Below are 24,402 nucleotides of genomic sequence, written 5' to 3' on the forward strand. Positions count from 1 at the left end.
GAACTAAATCAGTGTGGCTGAACTTCAACGGGAAGAGTATGCTTTTGAATAATTTCAGATTTTTTACATGCAAGTGCATGCATATGTTTGTTTGAGGATTTTATATGGAGATCTAGGCTTTGGCCACCCATATGCAGACAGGCAAGTAAGGGAAGCCACAGGGAGTGATAATTTTGCAATTCTGCAGTAAGATACAAAATACAATTTTATTGGCTGAGCTTGTGATTTTTTTACTTGGTAGCATTTATAACACTGTGTTAACACACTTCATAGCATGTGTATTGAATTCCATCAGTTTCAGGAATTTGCTGTGCACCCTGAATTGAAATCTGTTGATTGCAGTGGAAAGCAGACACTGAGAAGGGTATAACTGAGGACACATGAAACCCCTGTCATCTGTTCAGCGGAGCCACAACTTCAGATATCTTTGCAGTTGTCTGTAGATCAGAGGCTCTGCCATCGTGGTATTTACTTGTTTACTTGCTGTCTCATGAGGTTTTGCATCATACACTAGACATACCAGACTTGGAGAAATTTCAGGGTGCATTTAGACATCCTAGCAAACATGATCTAAATTGAAGCTTCTGTTGAGATGTGTGGTCCCTACCAGGCATTCCTAATATTTTATTTTCATGGAATATAGTGATCATGTGGCTGCAGAGTGAGTCAGTTTGTTTGCATGAAAAGAATAGTTTTTTGACTTATCAGCCAGGTGAATCAATTTAGCTTTGTGAATTCATGATCTCCAGATGAGTGAGGTGGAGGGAAGGGAACAAAAGGAGAATGAGGAGAGGAGTAGGTGTACCAGTTTTGGTGGCAGCTACCTGCTAGATTGACATAGCTGAAACATCAAATTATGTTTACAAATTGCAGAAATGTGTAAACCATATTAGGAAGCATTTTCTTCCTTTCCCTATGCTGCTCATTTTTTCTCTTGTGCTGTGGTAGCACATTAGTACAACCATACTACAAATTAGATTAGGAAAATACTTTCTCTGTGAAGTAACTTGAGTAAAAAGATTCTTGAGATGGATCACATTTGCATTGCAGTCACATTGCAGTGATCACAAGAGGATGGGAACAGCTGGACATGCAGTGGGAGCTTCTTATGCAGACATTATTCTTGATGAATTGGATTTCAAACAGACACAGATAGAGAAGACAAATACTGGTAGAGAGAATGGGTGAAGAGAGAATGGAGAGGTGGATGGCCTCAGCAGCTGAGGAGAGAGGTGACCAACATAACCAGTGTTGAGGGAGGTTGAGGTAATTTCTAGAGAAAAGAAAAAGGTCTGGGAGAAGCTGTTTGGGGAGGGTGTGGAAACACTTTGGTGTAAGAGAGAGATGGGAAAATTACAGAGTAGGAAGGAGTCTTAGTCTCTTAATGGGCTTTTTGGATAGTCAGGGATATAAATGGGCTTCTAGTTTTAGTAAATTTCTTCTTACAGAAGCAAATCAGTGATGTGATTATTTTTCTTTTTAAAAGTTCCTTCATAAAAAAACAATGTAATTTAACATACATGGTCAATTCCATGCTAAAGTTGCATAATAATGTTGTCTTTTTGCACAGTAGAGTGCTATTTTGTTAGAGTTTCATTTAGCAACAGGTGTAATAAGAGAAATAATACTTGCAGTGACAATCCAATCCATTAATTCTTGACTTAGAAATAATACAGGGAATACATTTATGTGCATATCATGGTGGCAGGAAAGATAAATCAGTAGATTAAGACATTTTGATAGATCACAGAATTCCTTGAAAAATCAGTGCTGAAGACAACTACTAATAGACATGTTTTGTACCTTTTACAAAGAATTATTGTTACTTGATATAGCAAGGAAAAAACTAAAGAGATCCAGAAAAAAATCAGCTGATTCTCTTTCCTAAATCTTTCTCCTTTGCATCATCATATGCAGGTTTGGACTGAAAGGCCAGTGGTTGCCAGAAAAAATAAGATGTGCTCTATCAAGTGTGTAGTGTCAAAAAGTTATGTAAGCTATCATCTGTGTATTTGAAGAGGAAGGACAGGGAAGAGGGACAGGGAAGAGGGACAGGAAATGGTACAATAAGAAAATTGCTGAATTGCTTTCCGTATTTTGTGTGCATGTTGGTGGTAGTGTGTTTTTTACTCTTTGTGAAGTGAAATAGGTGAGGTTGAAGAAAGTGGATTAAAATTAATTTCAGGGTACAGTTTTAAGGTAGAGGCACTACCAAAGAATGTAGACTTTAAAAATTGCATGAGTGTTGCCTTTTCATTGTATGTGCTCTACAGCTGAGCTGTTGCAGTAAGTCATAGGGTGCTCTGTGAGCTGTGTTGGTAACATGACTCTGTTTTAAGACCCACACTCACTACTCCATTGAAGTACTGCTGTCTTCTTCTATACAACTTTTGTATGAACTGGGGCTGTTATTTTCCTTTCTGGTGCTAAATCTCTCTAGGACAGGATCTGAGCTTACCACCTGGACTCTGATCTGGCATGCATGCGTGCTTCGTAATGGGTGGAGAATGTAAAACTTGTGGCTCTTTGTTCTCTGTCACTTTCCTTTGTGACCCTCCCTGTTGTTAAACCAGTAAAATTGAAATCTTGATTGAAGTATGAAATTGCATTTTTTTCCCGTGTATTTGTGGTAGTTACTGTACGAAGATATAGTGCTGTTTGAGGCTTAGCAAACTTTTAAGCCACAGATTTGTAGCAAAATGTAACTTTTTTTAATTTTTTCCCTTTTTTTTGTGACCCTCTGTCTACCCTAGCAAAATCATACATTGACTTACGCATATGAATTTAATGTGGTAGGAAAATGGGATGTCAAATATCCCGTGAACTAATGAGTGTGTTTACCTTTTGATTTGTGCCAGACTGCTTTTGGATGAAGGTTTGTAATCAATAAAAAATGAAAGCTGATGCTCTAAAATGGATTAAAATAAAATTGTTAATCATAATTACTTGAGTAGCAAAATAGATTTTACACTTCAAATTAATCATTGAGCTTTCCTGCTTTTTATGCCTCCCATAATTTCTAATTCTATCCGCTAAGGATGATTTAATTATTATGTGTATCTGAAACAGTGATTTAATCATTTGCCTTAGTTTTCTGCTATTTTTGGTGGGTTTTTTTTCTGCTTGTTTCTGTTGAATTTTTTTGTTTGTTTCTTTCTACTAGACTGTTCTAGTAAATGTAGACCTTAATATAACTGCCTACATTTTCCATAGTTTTAATAACACTTTATGTTTTTCAGTGCTAAAGTGATAAATTGAAGTATAAGTGCATTTGTTTAATTCACCATTATTTATCTAGGTTTGTCTCTTTTAGTCTTCTGTTTCCTTTGTTGAGCTGTCTGTAAGCTCATATTTTCTGATTCCAGATTTATTTCTACTATGCTGCTTGCAGGACGGTAGCTGAGAATTAATGACAATGTTGAAAGGCAGGTTAACTTTTTAGCTTAAGGCGTTCAAGTAAAGGAGTCAGAAGACTATTTCTGTTTCAGTTTTACTCTAATATGTCTTCATGCTTTTTCAGTTGTAAACTTGTGGCAAAAATGTTATGTTTTCTTTATGATTTCATGGTAACAGCATACAGTTTAAGGAAAGCAAAAACCACATAACACCAAAACAATTGTAGTTGTAGCTCTGAACAGGAAAAGAATAATTTTAAAAGACAGTGTAGATTTAAAATTTGTTGTGTTCTTCAAAATGTTTTATCTATGAGTCAGAAAAAATATGGAAAATACATAGTCTTTTTTCCCTTTTTATGTATGTGTTCAATTTAATTGTTACAGCTTCAGAATAATTAATTTCTGCAGTCATGTGGCTTTCCACAGTGAAAGTGGAATTCTTGTGTTTGTAGTTGTGATGGTGGATTTTGTGCCATGGATGCTGTTCAATACATCTATGTGTCTTTTCTTTACAGAAAAACAACTTTGTGGATGCCCTGTGGGGAGATGCATCTGTGACATGGAGTATGTGTTCGGTCAGCTACAATCTGAGGCAACAGTGTGTGGGCTATATATGACAGAAGAATTAATTGTGGAGACAGTCCAGCTGAATGGCTACATCATAATAAGGAACTGGTTTAAAAATGTTAGTGTCTCATGCCAGTAATCCAAGTTTGGGAAAGCCTAGCAGCCCAACAGTAAAAACAATTAATTTTTTGTAAACGTCGGTGCAAAAAGAATAAGCAGTCAATATATATTTTACCATGTGTTCTCTGATTCTTTAGCACTGAATCTCTCATTACACTGAAATCATGGTATGAGGATTGGTGGGGAAGGTCCTCCCCCATCCCCAGCGCACATTCAGAAACTAGAGACTGTGTCAAGATGACCTCTGAGGAGATGACAGCGTCTGTTCTCCTCTCTGTGGTACAGGGTAAAGTGATAGCTGCCCAGTCAGCTGGAGATGAAAATACTGAAAATGCTTTGGACTCCAGTGTTATAAGACATACAGCCAGTTCGGGAAGACAAACCACACACAATCTGTCTTACTTACACAGACTTGAAGAAGAAAGTCTTCAGGGCTCAGTGCCCAAAATATTCCCTCTGGCCAAAGAACAGCTGGCTAAAGACAAGAGTAATGAAAACTTCTGGGAGAGGAACAGCTCCATCTCTGATTCAGTGGAATTTCTTAACATTAACTGTAACATTGTACAGAAAAACTACAAGAGCAAAATCTCCTGCAGCCAGTTGTATCAATCTTGTGCTCCTTTAGCAGGGGAAGAGGCATGCCTGGAAACTGGAATTCCTGTTTCACTGGAAAGAGCCATGCTTGCTGAAATTCAGTTGAAAATGAATGGACCTTCATTAAGAAGCCAGACAGCAGTAAATAAGAATGACAGCAGTGATCCTGATAAAGTGGCCCTTTTTCACTTACATTGTGCTAGTGACAGGAATATATCAAAGGCTTTGTGTGGTTTACACAACAGCTTCCTTTTGGATGACTGCTTGCAGCCCATGAGTGATGGTGATGGTAACACCACTGGTTCCCCAGCCTGCACTTGCAGTATAATGCAGTTGACAAATAGTTGTGAGAATAAAAATGGACAGCAGTTGTATGAAGATGCTTTAAGGGATAAGTACTTATGTCTGGAAAGAGCACCACGAAAGGTTAAAGTGACATGCTCAGGTCACAACTTCTGTGGAAATAACTTTACTGGAAGAATGCCCTCAAAGCCCTTTCTGAGCCATTTTGAGGACTGCAATGATAACTGTGAAGAAGAGCTGGAAGAGGATTTTTTTAGAAACAAAAAGGAACGTTCTACACTATTAATAAGACGTTTTTGTAAAAATGATAAAGAGGTTAAAAAATCAGTTTATACTGGAACAAGAGCAATTTTTAGGACTTTACCATCAGGGCATATAGGAATTGTTGCTTGGAATTACGTTGAGCAAAGGAGGAACAACAGCGGCATGAAGCTTTCTAGGATTACAACAGAACAGCTAACTATAATTCAGTCCCTAATAAAATGGAAATTTAATTCCTGTCCTGAGAAGTCTTTATGGTATGAGGTAAGCTTTTCATAGTGTTTTTTGGGTTTCTTTTTGTTTCCTTGTTTGATTTAATAACGTGATGACCTTTCCATTAAAAAAGTGGCTTCAGCTAGTAAATACTTAGTAACACTGAATGGGATGTTTCATTTACCCACATTGAACAACCTTATGCTGAACACTGCTTTTTAGAAAAATGTATTGCTATCCTCTAAAATTCTTTTGGTTTAAAATAGACACGTGGTAAATATGTCTATAACTATATGTATATAAAATTTATACGTATATATGTATATACATATACATCAGCATAAAATGTGTATAAGCAAATATTTATATCTAGATTTATGTATAAGTTTATTTCTTGATAAATATTCTTTGCATATAAGAATATAACACACCTATATACAGGATAAAAAGATATATGCCTTTTATAGATATTTCTATTTTAAACAGAAAAGGTATGTAATATACATTTATATTTTTCTATATATAATAGGTGTATAATTATATATTATGGTTCTACACATTTGAATATCTATAGCATATATGTATGTATAAATATTTGATGGATATTTTAATAGTATAGTTGTTCCATAAATATAATAATAGCATTATATACGAGAGTATTAGATTACAGTGAAAAATCTGTTGTTCAGAAAAAGAAAGCGTAGTATTTCCCCAAGTTAAAGGTATTTCTATTTCTTTTATACCTATTTTACAATAATAAAACAAGTAATACTTGAATAATGTACATTTATGTGCTGATACTGCCCTGGTTTGTGTTCTCTTAACTTATGTAACGCAAAGAAACCTGAGTTTAGAATGAAATCATGAATGCATAAATTATTATTATTATAGAAATTACATTGCACATTCTTAATGTTTTAAGATTTTAGGCACATTCTTAATTCTTTTAAGTAGTAAAAGACTTTCTGTGCCAATAGAAATTAAATAGTTGTTGATGTAATGTATAAAAGATTTTGACCACTGATTACTGAACTTAGCAAAAAAAGGAGCTGTAGTTTTTCTCTGTTAAAATGCATGACTAAGCACGAGAAAGGGGAAAATAATCATGGTAAAGGAGTGTGTTGTCATATAAGCTATACTTATAAATTGGTCCTGAATAAATGGAAATCTCTTCTTCTTGAAGAAATTTCTAGCAATTATTGCTCAGAGTCCTCAACAACTTTCAGTAGGACTGAAATGGAGGAAAACTTACTTACATATTAATCTATCATTTACATTCATGTGAGATCACAGAATCCTAAGGTAAAATTGATCAAACAAATATGAGATGTTGTCAGTGATAAGGGAAGAGAGGACTCTGACTCCATGACAGTTGTGCCCTCTTATAATATCCTCATATCCTTCTAGAAATCAGTATTTTTCCACTTAGATTGTTAATTGAAGAGTTCTATAAGTATGTGTATGCCAGGTTTTTTTACCAGGTTGCAGAGCTTTGTGGTGCTGTTGATTACTGTGAAATTCACCACGCTGGTCAGTGGAAGTACAAGCTTGCTGGGACAGCAGATGCACTGAAGAGTGCGTGATCACTGCCCCAGGAAGGGGTGACTGTAATTCTTTGTGTTTACTTAACATGGTGTATGCATGGTACATTTAAGTATCATTATAAGTTTTAGAGGGGAGGGATGGGACAGTGTTTAGTAGCTGAGATGGCTGAAGGATGTGTTTATATTTGTTCATTGGACATTTCCAATTTGACATGCGTTCCTTGACTTTTATCGTGCTTGCCTGTTTAACCGCTTTCCACCACTGCTGTATAATACAGAATGTACAGCATTTTGGGGTGGGAGAGCTTTAATTTGAAGATTTTTTTTTGTAGTCTATATGTATGAACTCAGAAACAAAAGTAGTAATTATTAAATGAATAACTTTTTTAATAGAAAAGGTTTTGTCTACAAGTCAGCAAAATATAAACAGGCACTGTAAAGCACTTTGCAGAATTACAATGCACAGAATGTTTTCCTCAGTTTTCTGACCATGACACATGGTCAGAAAAAGCTTAAAACCATGTTTCTACGTCTTTCTTCATCCAAATGGATGCTAAAACTGTTTTTCTTCTTATCAACCTCTGTATATAATCTCCTTATGTATAACATGCATCAAGTTCTCTTAGCATTGTTTTCTTGTTATTTTAGTGTCAAATATTGTTTCTGCAATAATATTTGTATGTGTTTATGGCTTATATTATTAGCATATGGACTGACACAAACATAGAAATTAGCTTAATGGATTTGAGAAATATATGGACCTATTGAACATATGCACTGGGTTAAAATAATTTAATGAATTATGGGCATTTGTAGGAATCTTTCTTGCTAATAATTAAAGGAAGGAAAAAAAGTAGTAAATGAATGTGGTAATTTGTTCTTCCTTTCCCCTTATCTCACCCTCTGAGCATGCATTCTGTTTGGAACAGCTAAGTGAACAGTAGTTCTGTTCTTCAAGAGGAAAAAAAGTTGGAGAAATTAAGTTTTCATAGCAGTACTGGTGTAACACGGAACAATAGAGACCTTTATATTTTAAGTAGGAAAATGTGGGTCTCATTTGTGCATATCCCTTACATAAAAATTCTAGCTCTAATGAAGGAAAGGCACTGAACTGTCATTTTGTTAAGTGATTTTTTTCTTTTTTCTTCCTCTTCATGGGGGGGTGGGACTAAGGATTTGCACTGTATAGAAAATACATGATGTTACATTTTTCTTCATGTAGCATATTATTACTTTTGATAGGTATTTCATATGCAGATTTAGACTCTTCTGGATTTAATGTATGTGTTGTATGAAGAGAGAAGATCTTTGTCTTGAATGTTTTTTCTAATTTTGCACTTAGTTTTTGTAGCTAAATACAGTGCAGGATTTACCCTTATCAGATGAGTGTGTGTAATGTGGCTGTTCTATCAGTTCAGGATGTCTGCTTGTCTGTGTTGGAACAGTGCAAGCCCCTCACATTAGTACATATTAAGGGAGTCACAAGTGCAAAGAGTTTGCAATAAAACAGATCATGAGAGTGCAGGCTCTGGTGTTGGCTTTGCTTGAACAGGTATCCAGGGCTTGGGTTCAGCTCAGCTGCACCGTGTTAGCAATCTGACTAATTCCCAGAGTCAGAGTTTCTGGGATCTGTGAGATGTAAGGTTCACAGAGCTGAGATACACTTTGCTTCTTGCTGATGTGATGGTGGTTTTGCCGTGGTGGTAAAGTGACAAAAGGAAACCTGTCCACTGTTGACTAAGATAAGAAATCTGGGCATCTCACTAGACTTTCACAGAGTGATTCTCTCAAGCTGTGTAAGTGACCTCAAGATCTGCAGATGGCAGCTGCAACAACATAGTTGCAGTGCATAATTGCTAAATTCTTTAGTTAAGCTTATTTTGTAGGCGTCAGTACTGTCTTTGCTGTGTCATTACATTCCTGGTGCCAGTAGTTCGAGCTTTAAGAAGCAAGAACTCTGCTGCCTTGCTCAACTCTGCTCAGACAGAAGTTAGCACTCTGATATACCTGACATTCTTCATAGTTGCTAAGGCACTACTAAAATTCCAAATACTAATTAGGCAACAATTAAAGAAAATGTTAATTGCTCAACAGCTGTTCCCATGGAGAATAGTGATTCTATAATAGATTTATCTTGTGGGAGTTTTTCATAATTCATGTAATGATTTGGTATGGTAGTTCAGCATTTGTTAACATCAGGTTTTTGGGTTTTTCCCCTGTAGTGTCCATGGTGTTTTTACGACTCCTGTGTTAAATGAATGTAGTGCAAGGATTTGTGATATGCATGGCTAATGTAAGGAGTTGTGTGTTAAGATTTTGTTATTTCCATAAAGTTGACTATAATCAGTTGATGGTGTCTGTTAACAAAAAGTTAAGGAGAGAAAAAATATTTGTAGGTAAAAAAAAATTATTTTTTGTAGAAATTTTATTAAAATTTATATTTAAAAATTTTTATTAATGTGGAATCTAAAATAGTTATCTTGGATAATATTTTAAAAAAGATAGAGCTAGGCACAAGTTGTTTTCTGTTTAATAGACAGTATTTTAATTGTTTTGTTGTTTATAATTGATTTTTAATTCTTAATAGATTCTTAACTACAGTAAACATTTTGTAATGAATATAAATATTGATTTTAATTTTGAATCTGTAGAGAGATCTTAGTTCCCTCCCTCTGCTGTCCTCCTCCCTTCCAGAGCTGTATCAGCATCTCTAGTCAGTGCATGCTTTTGTGGCATTTCTGAAAATGCAGATAGATTGAGTATTTCACTATCAGTCGTGGAAATAATGTCTTCTTAGGCTATTTCAACAACAGTTGCATTAACCAAATGCAGGAGCTCGTTACTGCAAATGCTAAGACATGAACAAATGAAGGGTTAGTAATGCTCTGTGTGTGTAAGAACATTTTTTGGTTGTTTTTCTCAGGTGTTGAGTTAATTGTAACCTTTAATTGTAAATATTTTGTCAGAATAAAGAGTGTAACCCTTTTTTATATCTACTAGTATCTTGGAAGATACACTGTTCCAATGTATTCAAAACATAATTTATATAAGGAAGAGGCCCATGTTGATTCTTAAGAAGTGAAATAAAAACTTGAAAGCATCTGATTACCCTCTGTGCTAGTATGAATAAGCAGCATGAGAGTCCCTGTTCATGTGCTGTGTTTCAGTCACATGACTGATGTGATTTATTAGACAGAAAGCTCGTGGAGTGTCTGCATGAAATCACCTGGACACGAGTCTTATTAGTACAGTTATTGTGCCAAACTTTGTGAGATTCACAACTCACAAAATAGCCTAAAAAATTTAAATTATTACCAACTTTCACTTCTGGGTTTTTTTTTAATTGTTTCTGTAGGGATTTCAGGTCTGGGTTTGCTGTCATACCATCTTTCTGTTAGAATTATGTGCTTTTCCCACAGTTTTTTGCTTTTTGCTGCATATTTTAAAAGATGGAATTCTTTAAACATACTTTTACTCTCTTCCCTCACAGTTTTCCCTGCGTACCTGAAATGTAACATTGCTTTTCAGGCTAACATTTATGCTGTACTTGTACTTGTATTTAACAAAAAAAGGCTACTTTGTGATTCTGTGGTGTGGACTACAGGCAGATTTGAGATTTTTCAGCTTTCCATTTCAAAATAAAATTTCTAGTCTAGCATGCTGAAAGGAATTTACAGGAAATAATGACATAAAGCAAATGATCTGTAAGTGGTTGGAGTGTTTCTCCACTCTAACAATAATTTTTTTATCTGACTGTGCATGAATATTTTGCCTGTTAAAATGCCACTGTGCTTTTTAGACATAAAGATTTATTTACTTATGGTGAAGCAAGTTGCAAGGTAAAGACAAGCAGGTTTTTATTCTACCTGGACCCAGTATTTCTCGTTTCTTTGTTTGAAGAAAAAAGTTAATGAGCAGAATTGACTATTTGGAAAAAAATCGGGGAAGCAGGAGAAGAGCCAAATAGGCATGAAATTATGTTTTCCCTTCAGTAAGTACTGTAAAAATAAATTGAACTTTTAAAAATGAAGCTCTATACTTGTATTTGCTTAGGGTTGAGTTACTCCAGCTTTAAAGGCTAGCTTTAAAACCAGAAAATTTACTATCTGTCTGTAGAAGTCATTTTACTACCATAATGTGATAGGGTTTGAGCTAAATTGCTTAATATTTTGTATTATTTTACAGTTGCCTTATACCTTTAACAGCATTGGGCCAAATTATGAACAATAAGTTTTAGCTGTGACCACACTTAGGTATTTAGAGCCAATAGTGTGGGAGTCTTGGCAAGAGCACTATATTATGCTTTCAGTTTTTCCACATTTTCTGACTTTCCTTCTAGTGACTGTTCATTAACTGTAAAGAAGCATGAAGGTCTGGTTTAGAAAATCTCCCTGCAGCACATTAAAGGCTTCATTTTAGAGTGTTAGAGTTGGACACTTTTCTAAATTCTTTCTCAGTTGAAACTAAGTTATCTCCATTACCTGTATGAACTGTTGAAAAGCTGGGTTGTTTACTCTGGTGTAAGTTAATAAAAACTGTGCCATATAAACATGACTCTGTTGGTGAGTGAATAACTAGAATCTGAATTTATGAGATTTCGTATACATTTTAATTTATCTTGATTTTCCACAGTCTTTCAGAATCTTTAATTTTTTTTTTCTAAAATGAAATAAGCTTGCCTTGGCAATAATTGATAGGCATATACCTTACCAGTATGATATTTCAAGAACTTAGAAGAAAAATGTCTACTGGAAAATTTTACTTGCCACAGTATCTAAGACATCCTCCATGAGATATGAGGCTATTTGGTTCTTCTGTGTGTGAAAAGTGAGTGGATAATGTACAGTTATGGGCCCTCTGGTCATGAAATTTTCTTGAAAATATGGACTAGTGGCAACCTAAAAGTCAAAATAATGATTGAACATAACACAGCCATTAGGCACTGTCCAAGTGTGTCCACTTAGCTGGACTGTGGAGTGACAGGGGGCTCTGAGGGTGCTCCGACACCAGTCAGAACCAATGACACCAGGGCAGCACTGGAACCAGGGTGACTCAGGGCAGTGTGACAGCACACAACTTCATCAGGAATGCCACAAGTAGGGCAGTGCTGGAAACAAACATTTAACCCTGGCATTTGTAGCCACTCTTTTATTTTCTTTTTTTTTTTTTTTTTAAATTTTTGTTGTCCTAATAATTTCACTAGACAATGATACAGTTAGGCGCTATCATGTCACTGTAAACATGCATATCAGACAGTGCTTCTATTGCCCTGCAAATCATGTGAAAGTAAAAATTTGTTTAATATTTTCAACTGAAACCAGATACATTAATTTTTGAACTGAGATGGAAGACTTGCTTTTAGTATAGAAAATACTGAAATGCTGTAGTAGCACAGAAGCATGCAAAAGCAATGAAAAAGTTTATTTTTGTCTTGAAATCAGCACCTGCATTTGATACAGGACTCTGAATATTCTAATGAACTCTCATGAAGGTAGGGTTTTTTTTCCTCTTAGCTTTTCCCGTAACTGTAATGCCTGTTGAATGCTGCTACCATTTGGACTTTGAATCCACAGTAAAATAATGTAATCTTCTTTTAAGGTGATTAAAAGTGATTGTTATGTACTGGTTATTTTCATGCTAGTCTCTCAACACTGTAAATATTGTTTTCGAGCAATCAGAATGGAAAGAGACCTTCATTAGTAAATAGTGGACAAAACAAAGGATGTATTATTAGCTGCTCTAGTTTCATGTTGCAGCAGCCATAGTTCTTAGAGTGTTTAGGAATTCCCTTCAAGTATTAGAGAATGGGTGAAATCCTGGTCATACTGTAATCTGTTTAAAATCTATTGGGATAATGTTACTTGGAGGCAGAAAAAGAAGCATGTGCAGAATGAAGCTATTGGGTTCATGTGAACCATAGTTTTATGTCAGATGTTTTAAGAGACAGATGTGTGCCAAGATGACAGACAAGCTTAGATTAAACACTTTACAGTTTTATACAAAAAATATTCCTTATATAAACATGTGTAATGCATTGTAATATAACTCAGGTGGGATCATTAACTTAATAAATAAAAGTTCCCTCAGTCCCCATCAGTTGCTTATGCTGTTTTTTACTGTTCATGTTATCACACTCTTTGGAAGCTCTGCTTCTGGACTTGAATCTGTGTCCTAGCTGTTTTACAAACAAGTGATGATCTCATCTGTTCTCTAGACTTAGAGGCAGTTAGTTGGTAGTGAGCTCACTCAGAGTTTGAAGATAAACTTCTCCCAAACACTCTCCATATGCTGTGGCTAGATTTCCTTTTATCCTCAGCAAACTCAGTAGCTGTGTGCTGCACTGTAGTCTGCAGAGGAGTCATATCCTGTAAGTTTCCAGTGAAGGGGAGGGGATGGAAACCCACCTTCAAATTTACCTACCTTAATTAATATTAGGGAATTTTAGTGTTAAGAGCATAAGAGCAAAGAAAAAACCAAGTTTTTAATAAAAATATATATAACCAATCAACTATGAACTACTTCTAGGCTGAATAAAAGTCTGAATGATAATTCTGAATGGTTTGTCTTTCAGCAAAAACATAAGAATGTATCTGAGGCCTGGAGAATTGTTCTAAATGTGATTTTGTATTGGATCAAGAAAAATACTCTAGCGAGCAAACTGTCCTCAGTCTCCTGTTTTAAATTAGGAGTTTATCTTGAGTAACTTTGCAGACTTAGAGCATCCTGCAGCATGCTTGAGGCCATTATAGTTCTGACCCTTGCATATGTGAGATTTTTTTACTTTATATAAGCACATTGCTGTTGTCATGGGAGCTGTAACATTGGACTTCCTGTCTGTTGTTTGGACTCTTGGGATTGCACTGGTGGCTTGTGTATTTCAATGTATGTATTTTCAAGGGAAAACATGTTATTTCATGAGCATTCAGAATATTTCCCTTTTAGGAAAGTAACTTGTATTCTGTGTTACCTATGTGTCCTTTTGAAACTTATATTACTTAAAATACAGTCAGGGGGAACTATGAGAGTACAATACCTTTTGCTATGTGACCATTTCATTGAGGTGTAGTGATTTGCTGTCAGCATATAGGAATTATTGGTCTATTCACACCAAGTCACTCAGCAGAGTTGGGGCTGCAGAGGTTATCTATAAGCATGAAGTATAACATGGACCATATTTAACAGCAGTGTATTAATTTTCTTATTTTCTGTAAGTACAGAAATAGAGGGGTTTTGTTTCTTTTTTATTTTTCTTAACCAACAGATTGTGGATGGACATTTATTATAGTTTGAATGCATTTGAGCAACAAAGTTCTTTCATCTTTAGCAGGCATTTGTGAATCATTGCATATGTAATTTAGCTTGCACAGTGATTCTTTGCAATTGGTCTGTAAAAACTGCAAATCCAGCCGTTGTAAATGATAATCACTTTTGAGTCATATTTTTTCTAGTTTTGAATAAATTTCTCATCACACGTTGGTTTTGACCAGCTGTTTCCTGTTTTTCCTCCCGGTGGTTCAGCTGCTGAGGAGATAAATGCATCAATGGTTTGTTTCAGAGTTAAATTACCTTTATAAAGTGAAGGAAGAATACAACAAATATGTTGGACACCATTACAAGTATTAAGTTATGCTGAAATTCAAGAGATGAAGTACTGTTTGCTGTACCTAAGTGTTTCAAATACTACGGGGCTTTTGCTACACCAGGAACTCACTTGATATAGAAGAATTAATCCAGCATCGGAAACACCAGGGTAAAGCTTTGTGTAGGGAATTTGGGTGTGCATGATGGAATTTTTCAAGCAGTTCCAAGTTTTTGTGTTTGCAGAGGATATTTTCATTTATCTGGTATATTATCTACATAATTACCAGACCCTTACATCATATTTGTCCTGTTCTGCCACCCTCCAGGTTTTGGACTGCTTTGTGTAGATAATAGGTTCATTTTTCCAAATAACTTCGGAATTTTAAAACTGAGTTTGATATATATTTTCAGAATAAAGCAGGGCTGGTATATGAGGGAAGACAGGAAATAGTTAATATATTACCTGCCTGTTAGAACTAGCTTGTTCAGTACACTTTGTTTCTGTTTTATTCATGGTGAACTGACTCCATATCCACATAGAGAACAGCTGTGTTTTGTCCTTGCTTCGGACGTCTTTCTTCAGGACCTTTAAATGACTTAGTTACTAACCCAAAAGCTGTTTATATAGAAAAGTATGAAAATATTGCTCCCTATCTTCAGATTTGAAGTAATCTCTGTGTATGATTGTGGAAAGATCACCTGTTGCCCCAGGTTTTTTTGTTCTAGAGTAGCAGGCTGTTCTGTGGCATCCAGCTGCACCTGTCCCTTGTGCTGTTTTAGTCCTCCCCGGAAAGATGAGTAGTCAGATTTTATTTAGTCTGCACGCTCTGGCACGATAGAAAAGAACACAGAGACAGTTGGCAGCATGTCTTCTCCTATGGTCAGTCCCCTGGATTGCGGGCTTTAAATATTCTTTACTGTTAGGTCACTGAGTTTCTTATCAGTGAGTAGCAGAGGAAGAGCTGGGTCTGTAGTGAAGGTCCCAGCTCCAGAACCTCAGGGCATGCATTTGCTCCCTTGGACAAGGTACCTCAGCTATTTTATTTACCCATTTGTAGGCCCTATTCCATTCCCATTTTAAGGGCTCTGCAGTCTTCTACACATGCCAGCTGTAACAGTATTTACCTCAGGATATAGTCCAGCTCTTGCCATTTGAAAAAGTTTCACCGCTGCAGTTTGCAGCAGTTTCACTTCTCTATAGCTTTTCAAGGCTCCTTCTCCCCAGATTCTTTTTGGTGGCTGACTCCAAGATCTGCTCTCTCTTTCAAGGCTTCCTGACCCTGGAAGTCTCCATGGGTAATTCTCATTAAATTCAGTGATAGGAACGGGGAAGCATTTTCCTCTCTCCCTTGAAAGTTCTAGTTGTTTATAACTCCTCCTAACTAGCTTTGCTGTTTTTACATCAAGCCTATGAAATAGTTTTCTGATGTTGTCTTCTAGTGCCGTTCTAGAGCTTGCATTCAGCATGCTTACTGTTCCCTGCACAGGTGGTCTTGATGGACTCTCCTTTATTCTTCATTTTCTTTATAGAGGGAAAATTTTCCAATATATTTTTCTTTAGTTCTCTACTATTAGATAGTACTTTTTTGTAATATTCACAATCTACATTCGCCCAAGTCTAGTACTTAAGGCTGAAACTCCTTCTTTGTGAAATTGCATGGTCTTAATGGGCATTCCTACTTATGTAAGTCCAGCTTTGTGGAGCTCAGATTCCCATGTGGCATCTGTCCCATGTTTAGCTATTATATTTCTGTTCAAAAGTTTATTTTGTCCTCTTTTCTTTCGTATTCTTTTTAGGGATTTTTCTTTTTTATGTGAAGTTTAGTAAACAGCATTCAAACTTTACATTGGTTGGTTGATATGCAAATAGTTGTACTAGTACACTTTAAGACTGCAATTTCCTTTCCTAAAGAGCTGGTATTTTTGGCCAAAGTTAAAACAAACTATGATAGAGCATAGAATGTTTGTGAGGGTTTGTTTTTTTTTTTTTTTCTACTGTACTCATCAGGGAATAATAAGTATTTGCTAATTAATATTTATATTAGGCATTGATGACCAGATTCCTCTAATCCTTGCTGAATTTAAATTCCACCAGTCTGCAAAAAACCACAAGGAAAACAACAGCCAAGATGAAAGCAGATTCACAGGACATACCCATGTGGTTGTGACTCAGTGGATCTAAGAGAACAAAAACTTTAAAACCCCTTTTTTCATTAAGTAAAAGACATGGAAATTGATTTAACATTAGTGGGCAAACTTGCTAATGGGATATGAAAGGTAGTTAACTGAAAGCACTAATGAAAAGGAGCCAGTGTTCTATGAAAAACTTGGAAGGAAAATAAAAGAGATAGTTGACAAAGCATCCTTTGAGTTTTGGGTCTTGAAGAATGTAGAGACCAAAAACCTAACCAGAACGAAGAGATTTGCTGGTTTTCTGTGGAACTAAGACATATGTAAACCAGTGCTAGTGCTGTTGTGATAGTTATGTACAGAGTTTGTAGCTTCCAGTAGAAACAGAAAGAAAATTAATAGAATTTGGAGAGAGATTAGCAGTCATCATTTGATTTTTAAATCATTGTGAATTGAGACACTTTGGCAAGGCTTGATGTGACAAGGCCAAGCATGTGTGGCAAGGCTCAGTAGGTGGGCAATTTTGCTACCTTCTTGGGTTTTTAATTAGATGATATTTTATAGGGTTTTTTTCTCAACAACATTTCTGCTGTGGAAAATATTTGATAAACTGACGTGCTTTTTAAAAAATTGTTGTTAGTTTAAAAAAGGCAGATGTTCAAGAAGACTTAGAGTCTTAAGTTTGATAAAAATTGGTTTCAAATTCTTACCTGGTCAACAAATGAAATTAAATAATGGAATAGAATGACATTTAATTTTGGAAAGCTTAGAATAACAAAGTTTCTTAGAAGACTAAGATGAGGCATCTCAAAATATTTAAGACTGCTGCTGCTAGTTTGAGTCTCTGTGCTTTCCAGGGACTTGCAGACTTCCCCCTTTCTCCCAGAGACAAGGAGCAGAGCTCCCAGCTTTCCTTGCTCACATATTACCATTGCTACAGTACCGGCAGTACTTGTGCGTGTACAAGAAGAGGTTTTTGGTTGCTTAGCTGGTATTTGTGTGTCACTAATAGTATGTGCACCACAGCTTGGAAACCCATGACTGAGTCCATGACTTTGTTGGATCAAATTTTGAAGTTTTTGACTGAGGAGACATTATTTGTTTTATGTTCTGTTGATAATTACTATGTCGGGCCCCATAAAGACAGTCTAGACCATAAGTTGTTTTCATGTTTGGAGAACAGCCTATTAGCATCCCTTATCTCTTATGCTTGTCCTGAATCACATCATAGAGCTTCTCTTTGTGCCTGTATCAGTTCCAGCTGCTTGGGAGGGAGTCCCACAGCTGTACCAGGGACCTGGAGCAGCTGCTGGTGAGCAGGGGCTTGATAGTACAGCATGTCTGCAGGACTGTAAAACAAGTTTCACGGTTTACAGATATTCTGTATAAAAACTTTGCCATGTTGTTAGGCCAGGATGTTAAGATACTGAAATCTTGAATACCCATTAAGACTGGGGAAAAAACTTCTTAATGACTTGTCAAGATTACCATTGTAGGATAACAAAGTTTTTGGGACATGTTTTTCTAGAATAGATTATTTATTATTTTATATATAGTGTGAAAAACCATGCTATATTTTCTTCTAGATATTTGTCTCATTGTAATTTTTTTTTCATTAAGAAACATTCATAAAATTGATTAAGCATTGACAAAATGTTAACTGGAAATTTGAAACCACACTGTTTTTGAAAGACAGCAGTGTTGCTGCCACTGTACATTCTGCAGTTTTAATTTTTGTACTTTTCTAATTTTTAACTTCTTTATACTAGCAAACAAGTCACTGGTACCAGTTTTTTTCTCTAGCACAGGAGAGAAGTACTTATTAACATACTTTATCCAATTTTCTCTTCTATATGAAGATCAGTAGTTAGAGGATCTCCTTATTGCTATGTCCCTTAACATGTGGTCCAGCAGTTGATCCTCTGTATTTATTGACATACAACTTAGGTAAAAATGAAGGGCATAAAAGAAATTATATTTTGTGTGTCCTGCCTGAATCAAGTCTGGTCATAGGATTTGCTTGGATCAAATGGCTCTAGGACCATTAGATTTTGCACATCCCTGGTGCAAAGGCTATTTGCATTTTGCTAATTGTTGCAAGTTGCTCCTCTCCAGCCAGCATTTGTCATGTTGTCCAACATAGTGCTTTTAACTTGACCTAATACCATGCACAGATGCAGTTGGTCTGACTGACATCAGCCAATGAAAGCATGAAAGTTTGAACTACTTGTCAGAGTTGAGTCCCAAAAACAAGAGGGAGATGATCTAAGAAAGCTTTATTTATACAGTAATTCTCATTATACTTTCCTGAAGTTAGAGTTCACACTTTGGTGCTATTCAGAAAAAATTGCAGCCAAAATCATGTGTTTGAATTAGACATACAAACTTCCTAATTAGTCTACTGGATAAAACTACCATGATTTTCAAGATGCTGAATGCCCTGTGTTCCTCGTAATCAGACCAGCAACAGTTAGAAGTCTTAGGGATTTACAGGTTTGATTTTTAGGAGTCCAGTTTGAAAATTTGGGCTTAAGTTTCACTGAAACACTCTTTGAACAGGGCTGCTGCATCATTGTCATGACTGATTTCCACTTGGACCTGGTTTGGGTGTATATATGCATGCATATACATATATAATCAGGAGTAACTGTGAGTATGTGGTATGATAGCCATGATGATAAAATATTTGTCTTTCTGCAGTCCTTTTGACAATAAGACTTCATTAGATAAGAATCCTTATACTATATTTATGCTGACCCAGATCTCTGCAAGGATAGTTTTACAGGTGTAACTTTCCTAACAGAACTGTGTTAGCATCTCCTTGCTAGGAGAGCAAAGGCTAAGGTTTCAAAACAGCTCATAGATGGACTATGTGTATTTTAAGTATGGAAATTATCTCATTTTTCCATACCATGGTTACAGAACATGTATTTTCATTTGTTGAAACTGTATGAATACGAAAATATAATTAAAATTTGTACATTAGGAGAAAAAGAAATAGGAAAAATTTGATCTTTGCACCTGTCATTGAAATTGTACTATATTTGAAGTAAAATGTGAAGTATATGCCATCTGGTGGATAGAATCATTCATACAGTTTTACTGCAAATCTTGATATATTTTCTCTGCTGCATTATCACTTTTAATTGGTATAGGTGGATATTTCTTCAGTCAGAAGTAAAGGGAAAAAAATCTGAAAACTGAATTTGAGGCAAAATGGAATTCCAGACTTGGTGCTGGTGTTTGATTAGAAAACTGGATGCTTGAAAGAAAAACTCCAAAGCCCAAATGGTAATGAAACCATTTCCCCCCACTTCAAATATTAATTCTAAATGTTTAAAATTGCATACCAACTAGTCAAAGATCACACCTGATAGACCTTTCTCCAGGCTCTGGTTTGTTGCAGGTTATGAGGTGTTTGCCATGATCTTTGCAGACAGGTTGGCTGTTGCTCTGTGTCTGCACTGACACAGGAGGTGAGGCTGGGGCAGCCTTTTTTGAGCCTGTATGCCCATGTCCTACAGCAGCGTTCAAGTGCCTTTGCCTGCAGGTCAGAATTCCATTTTTCCACCCATTTGGAGCACAGTTTCATTAAATACTGTTTTCTGCAGAAAGCTGTGCTTCTAAAAATGTTGGATTGCTAGTTGGTGTGAATGCAGAGGTGACTTGGCTATTAAAAAGCCTAGATTGGGCAGATACAGTAAGGAGCGTGGCCAGTATTAAATATTTCTCTTTGCACACAGTCCTACATAGGGCATGACTTCATGATACGCATCTCAGGATGGTTTATGGAATAGACATAGTATGGGATAACAAGTGGAACAGTTGATGTCTGTTGATAGAGAATTTCTGTTATGTTGATGAACAGATTTTATTCTTTGCTCTTTTATGGACATGAAGAAATCTAACATCCTGTTATCTACTGGAACACTGATGGTACAGCTCCCTTGTTTTTTCTTCAGACTGACCAAATATCTGCAATTAAAAATATATAAAATTAACTTTTTCAAAACTTACTATTAGCATATTAGAAAAAATGGAAGTATTTCATAATTCTTTCATACTGTGATTTACTACAGATTTGATTAATAAAAGCAAGCTTGTGCTTATAGTCTGAAAAGGAACAGATTATTCAAATACATAATAATCAATGCATGTGTGAAATGGAATTGTCATCACCATGTTATGTCATTGTTCCACTAGCTAATGAAAAGGCAAGGAAAGAGCTGAAATACAATACAATGGAAAAACCAAGTAATGCTATTGCTTCCACATGCTGCTGATTTCCCTAATTCACATTAGATCAGGTGTCTGGAGGTTTATTAGTTCAGTCATGGTGCACAAGAGGGAGATTTAATTGCACATGGAAGCATTCATGGTGTGTTTTATTACTGGAAGTAACTGACTACTTTAGAAAGATTTTAAAAGATTCTTCTTGACAGTAAACTTGCTTAGCGTAGACTCAACAGACTTACGATATGTGACTCCAAACTTCATGGAGTTTTTATTCTTCTTGTAACTGAATTATTTCTCAACATTCAAAGATAAATAATGTTTAAAAATACAGTAGAACAAGAGTTCAGCTTATCTGCAAAAATTAGAGTTGAAATGTTATTTGCACTGTGGTATATAAGGGCTTCTTTCTGAACTAAGCTGCCTTGGCACTTTTTTGTGTGGAATATTTAGTGAAGAAAGAGCATTTACAGTCTTACCCGCCTTTTAACTGTTTCGCTGGTCAGGAAACACATATTCAGTAGAGCACTGCTAAATGTTGACAGGCTTATACTTCACATGGTCTGCACTCTTGCAGAAACATATGTATGCTATATTGGGAGTAAATTCTCTGGCTTGTGCTGTGAGTCTTACTGTGTCTAAAATGTTTTATATGATTATTTACCCTCAGAAAGGCCACAGCACTTCAAAAGGTTCAGCAAACACTGGTGTCGAAAGTTGCTTTGAAAAGATCCTTTCCCATAAACCTGTAAGCATTTTCCACATGCTGCTGATTTCTCCCCCTGAAATTCTGAATACTTATATCATATTAAAAAAAAGCCAAAAACGTTCTTCCCATCCTGGTTGAATGATGGTCAGCCAAAGGGGGAGTCCAAAAAAAGGTCATTAAAAAAAAAAAGGCACATGTATAGGTATATTTTCCTAATGATTGTTGGGGAGAGTGTTTTTATGATATTTAAAGGGTATTCAAGGATTCTTTTAGGCAATTTGTGGTGAAGCCTTCCTCCAATCTCCCAACTTAAGAGTGCAGTTAGAGAGGCCAGTCTTCTTCCATCTGTGGGACCAAGGAGAAGGGTCAGGTCTTTTCACAGGCTTTGTGATGTCACACACGAGGTCAGTTGGCCTAGGTCACATGTTTTATTTAGGACAATTAGGTCTATGATGTATATATCAAACCTTAGTTTTCTGAGATCCATCACTTTACCAGCCTGGGAATCCTCAGAAAATGATTAAGGTTTGGTTTTAGTGTTTTGCTGATTTTTTTCTACAAACCAGACAAAATAATCTTTTCCTGAGGTGAATTTGCCCATCATGGAGCTAACCTTCTTGGCTTTTTGTGCTTATATGGCTTGAACAGAGATGATATTTTCTCTTGGATAGTCTTATGCCATGACACTTAGGTTTATATGAATATAAACACAAAGAAGTTTTATTTTGAGCAAATTATCTTAATATAAAAGATTTATTCTTTTTGCTTTGTATTGTTAATTAAAATGTCATTTGTGTTCATATATGTATTTAAAAACATTTAAAAATCTGTGTCTAATAAAATGTTGCTCTTGGCAAAATGATTAAACAAAACATTTTTTGTCATGTAAAGAACAGTACAAATATTAAATAGAATAGATTGTATAAAATAACAATTTTAAATGAATTTTTTTCGGTCTTCAATGCTATTTGTTTAGGCTTCAAAGTTAGTCAAGCCTCAGTACAGCCTGTGAATTTTAAAAAAATGGAATGTCATTCCTTCAACTCTTTACTAAGACATTTTTAAATTTAGATTCCTTGTTTAAAAAAGTAATTTTCCCTTTTACGCTTTATTACCTGAATAACATTGTGGGCAAAGTTTTTTTCTTGTTTACACCATTATCAAGGCTATAGAAAACAATTTTCCTTCCAGTAGGTGGAATCAGATGAAAATCTTAATTATTAAACACAGAATGTAGCTGTCTTTTCTGATCCACCCAAAAAAAAAATCATCTGAGTAGCTCCAGTTTTGAAGTTCAAAAATAATAGCAGCTTTCTGAAAAAATATTTAGCTCATAAGAATACAAATTAGACCTAATAGGAAGTTATTATTTATACTTATGAATACTATGACTTTGACACTGATTCCTTACATGCACTTTCGGAGAGTACTCCTGGATAGGTTAAAAATGTTGCATGAAAGAAATTTCTGTTATTACTTAATATCTGTGTCTGTTCAGTAGACAGTTATTCTTCTGGGCAACTTTTTCATAAAACTTTAGAATTAAAATCTTCAAATTACAAATACAAATACAAGACACAAAAAGAATACAGTGCCAGAAACTTATGAACATCTGGGTTTTATAGACACTATTTCAGAAAATAATTCTGATAATTTTTGTAATTTTTTGGTATTACATTTATTCTCAGACCTCATATAAAGAAAGTGGGCAGTATAATTTCTTTTATCTGCCTTACAAGCATTCAGAAGAAAAGAGGGAATAAAGATTTCCTGGTAGTATAGTGTGTATAAAGTTTTGGCAATGTTAACTCCTAGTTTTATCTGTAGTTAAGGTAACAGGGTTGTCACATATATCTCTTCTGAAAAATCAGAGTTCATGCACAAAAGAGTGACTGATTCAGTCTAAGAGTGATTCCTGTACCAGTTTATCTTCACCCAGCTGATTGAAAGAGGTATGGAACCCCTTGGAAAGCCCAAGCAGGAGAAAAAGTTTTGTTCAGCCGTCTTGTATTCGTGGCAGTTGAGGGAGAGTTGTTCAGCAAAGAGCAAGACACTGAAGTTAGACGTTACAGGTTTTCCTCTGATTCTTTCTCTGTTTTCTCTTTGAAAATGTTATTTACGTACTCATTTTTTCAATGGGTTCTATATTTGTAAATCTATAGCAGTCTTGTGTACTGATTTTGGGGTATAGTTTGTTTTCCTCCTGGGTATTTTGGAAAGTGAGTGAAAATATTTACCCACCCAGTACTTGTAAAACTTTTCAATAAACTTCAGAAATTAGGAGTTATACAGGGAAGAAAATGTTAAGGTCTTTCATGATGGACAATGCAGATTTTCCAGCTTGTCTTTGGCAGGTATAAAAAGTGCGAGTTAGGCTTTGTTTTTTTTTTTTTCAAATTCTTCTAAAATGATCTCCTGCATTCTTGCCTTTCGTCCTTCTTTACTGTAATTTTGTGTGCTGGAGAGTTCCCATGTATGTTCTAGGAGGAAATAATTTTTCATAGGAATGTTTTTTCTCCTTTCACCAAGGACAAGCTTTCCAGGGATGGTTTGGATCAAATCATACAGAATATTTGTGATGAAAAGCATAATTTACTGGAGCTGAAAATGCAGCTCACACTTTCTCAGGGATGTTTAATGTATTGCAAATGCATGTCTTGGTATGGACACAGGTTTCAAAATGTTTGAAAAAGTAAAGCCCTTTGGGACAAACCTACACAGACAAATTCATGAAAGGTATGTGGGAGAGCTC

The 24,402-nt window shown here is 35.6% G+C and overlaps 1 protein-coding gene across 4 annotated transcripts in view; it reads left to right on the forward strand.

The window, feature by feature from the left end:
• The window catches only part of PLCE1 (phospholipase C epsilon 1), a 139,574-nt gene that overhangs the window by 19,181 nt on the left and 95,991 nt on the right, over positions 1 to 24,402 (forward strand). For all 4 annotated transcript variants that reach the window (XM_041460928.1, XM_041460929.1, XM_041460930.1 and 1 more), the window contains exon 2: positions 3,911 to 5,504. In XM_041460928.1, coding sequence (XP_041316862.1) covers positions 4,320 to 5,504 — 1,185 coding nt within the window. In that variant the 5' untranslated portion in view covers positions 3,911 to 4,319. The remainder of the gene's footprint in view (positions 1 to 3,910; positions 5,505 to 24,402) is intronic.

Source organism: Pyrgilauda ruficollis, unplaced genomic scaffold (genome assembly GCF_017590135.1).
Source record: "Pyrgilauda ruficollis isolate IOZ18807 unplaced genomic scaffold, ASM1759013v1 scaffold15, whole genome shotgun sequence".
Taxonomy (NCBI): Eukaryota; Metazoa; Chordata; class Aves; order Passeriformes; family Passeridae; genus Pyrgilauda; species Pyrgilauda ruficollis.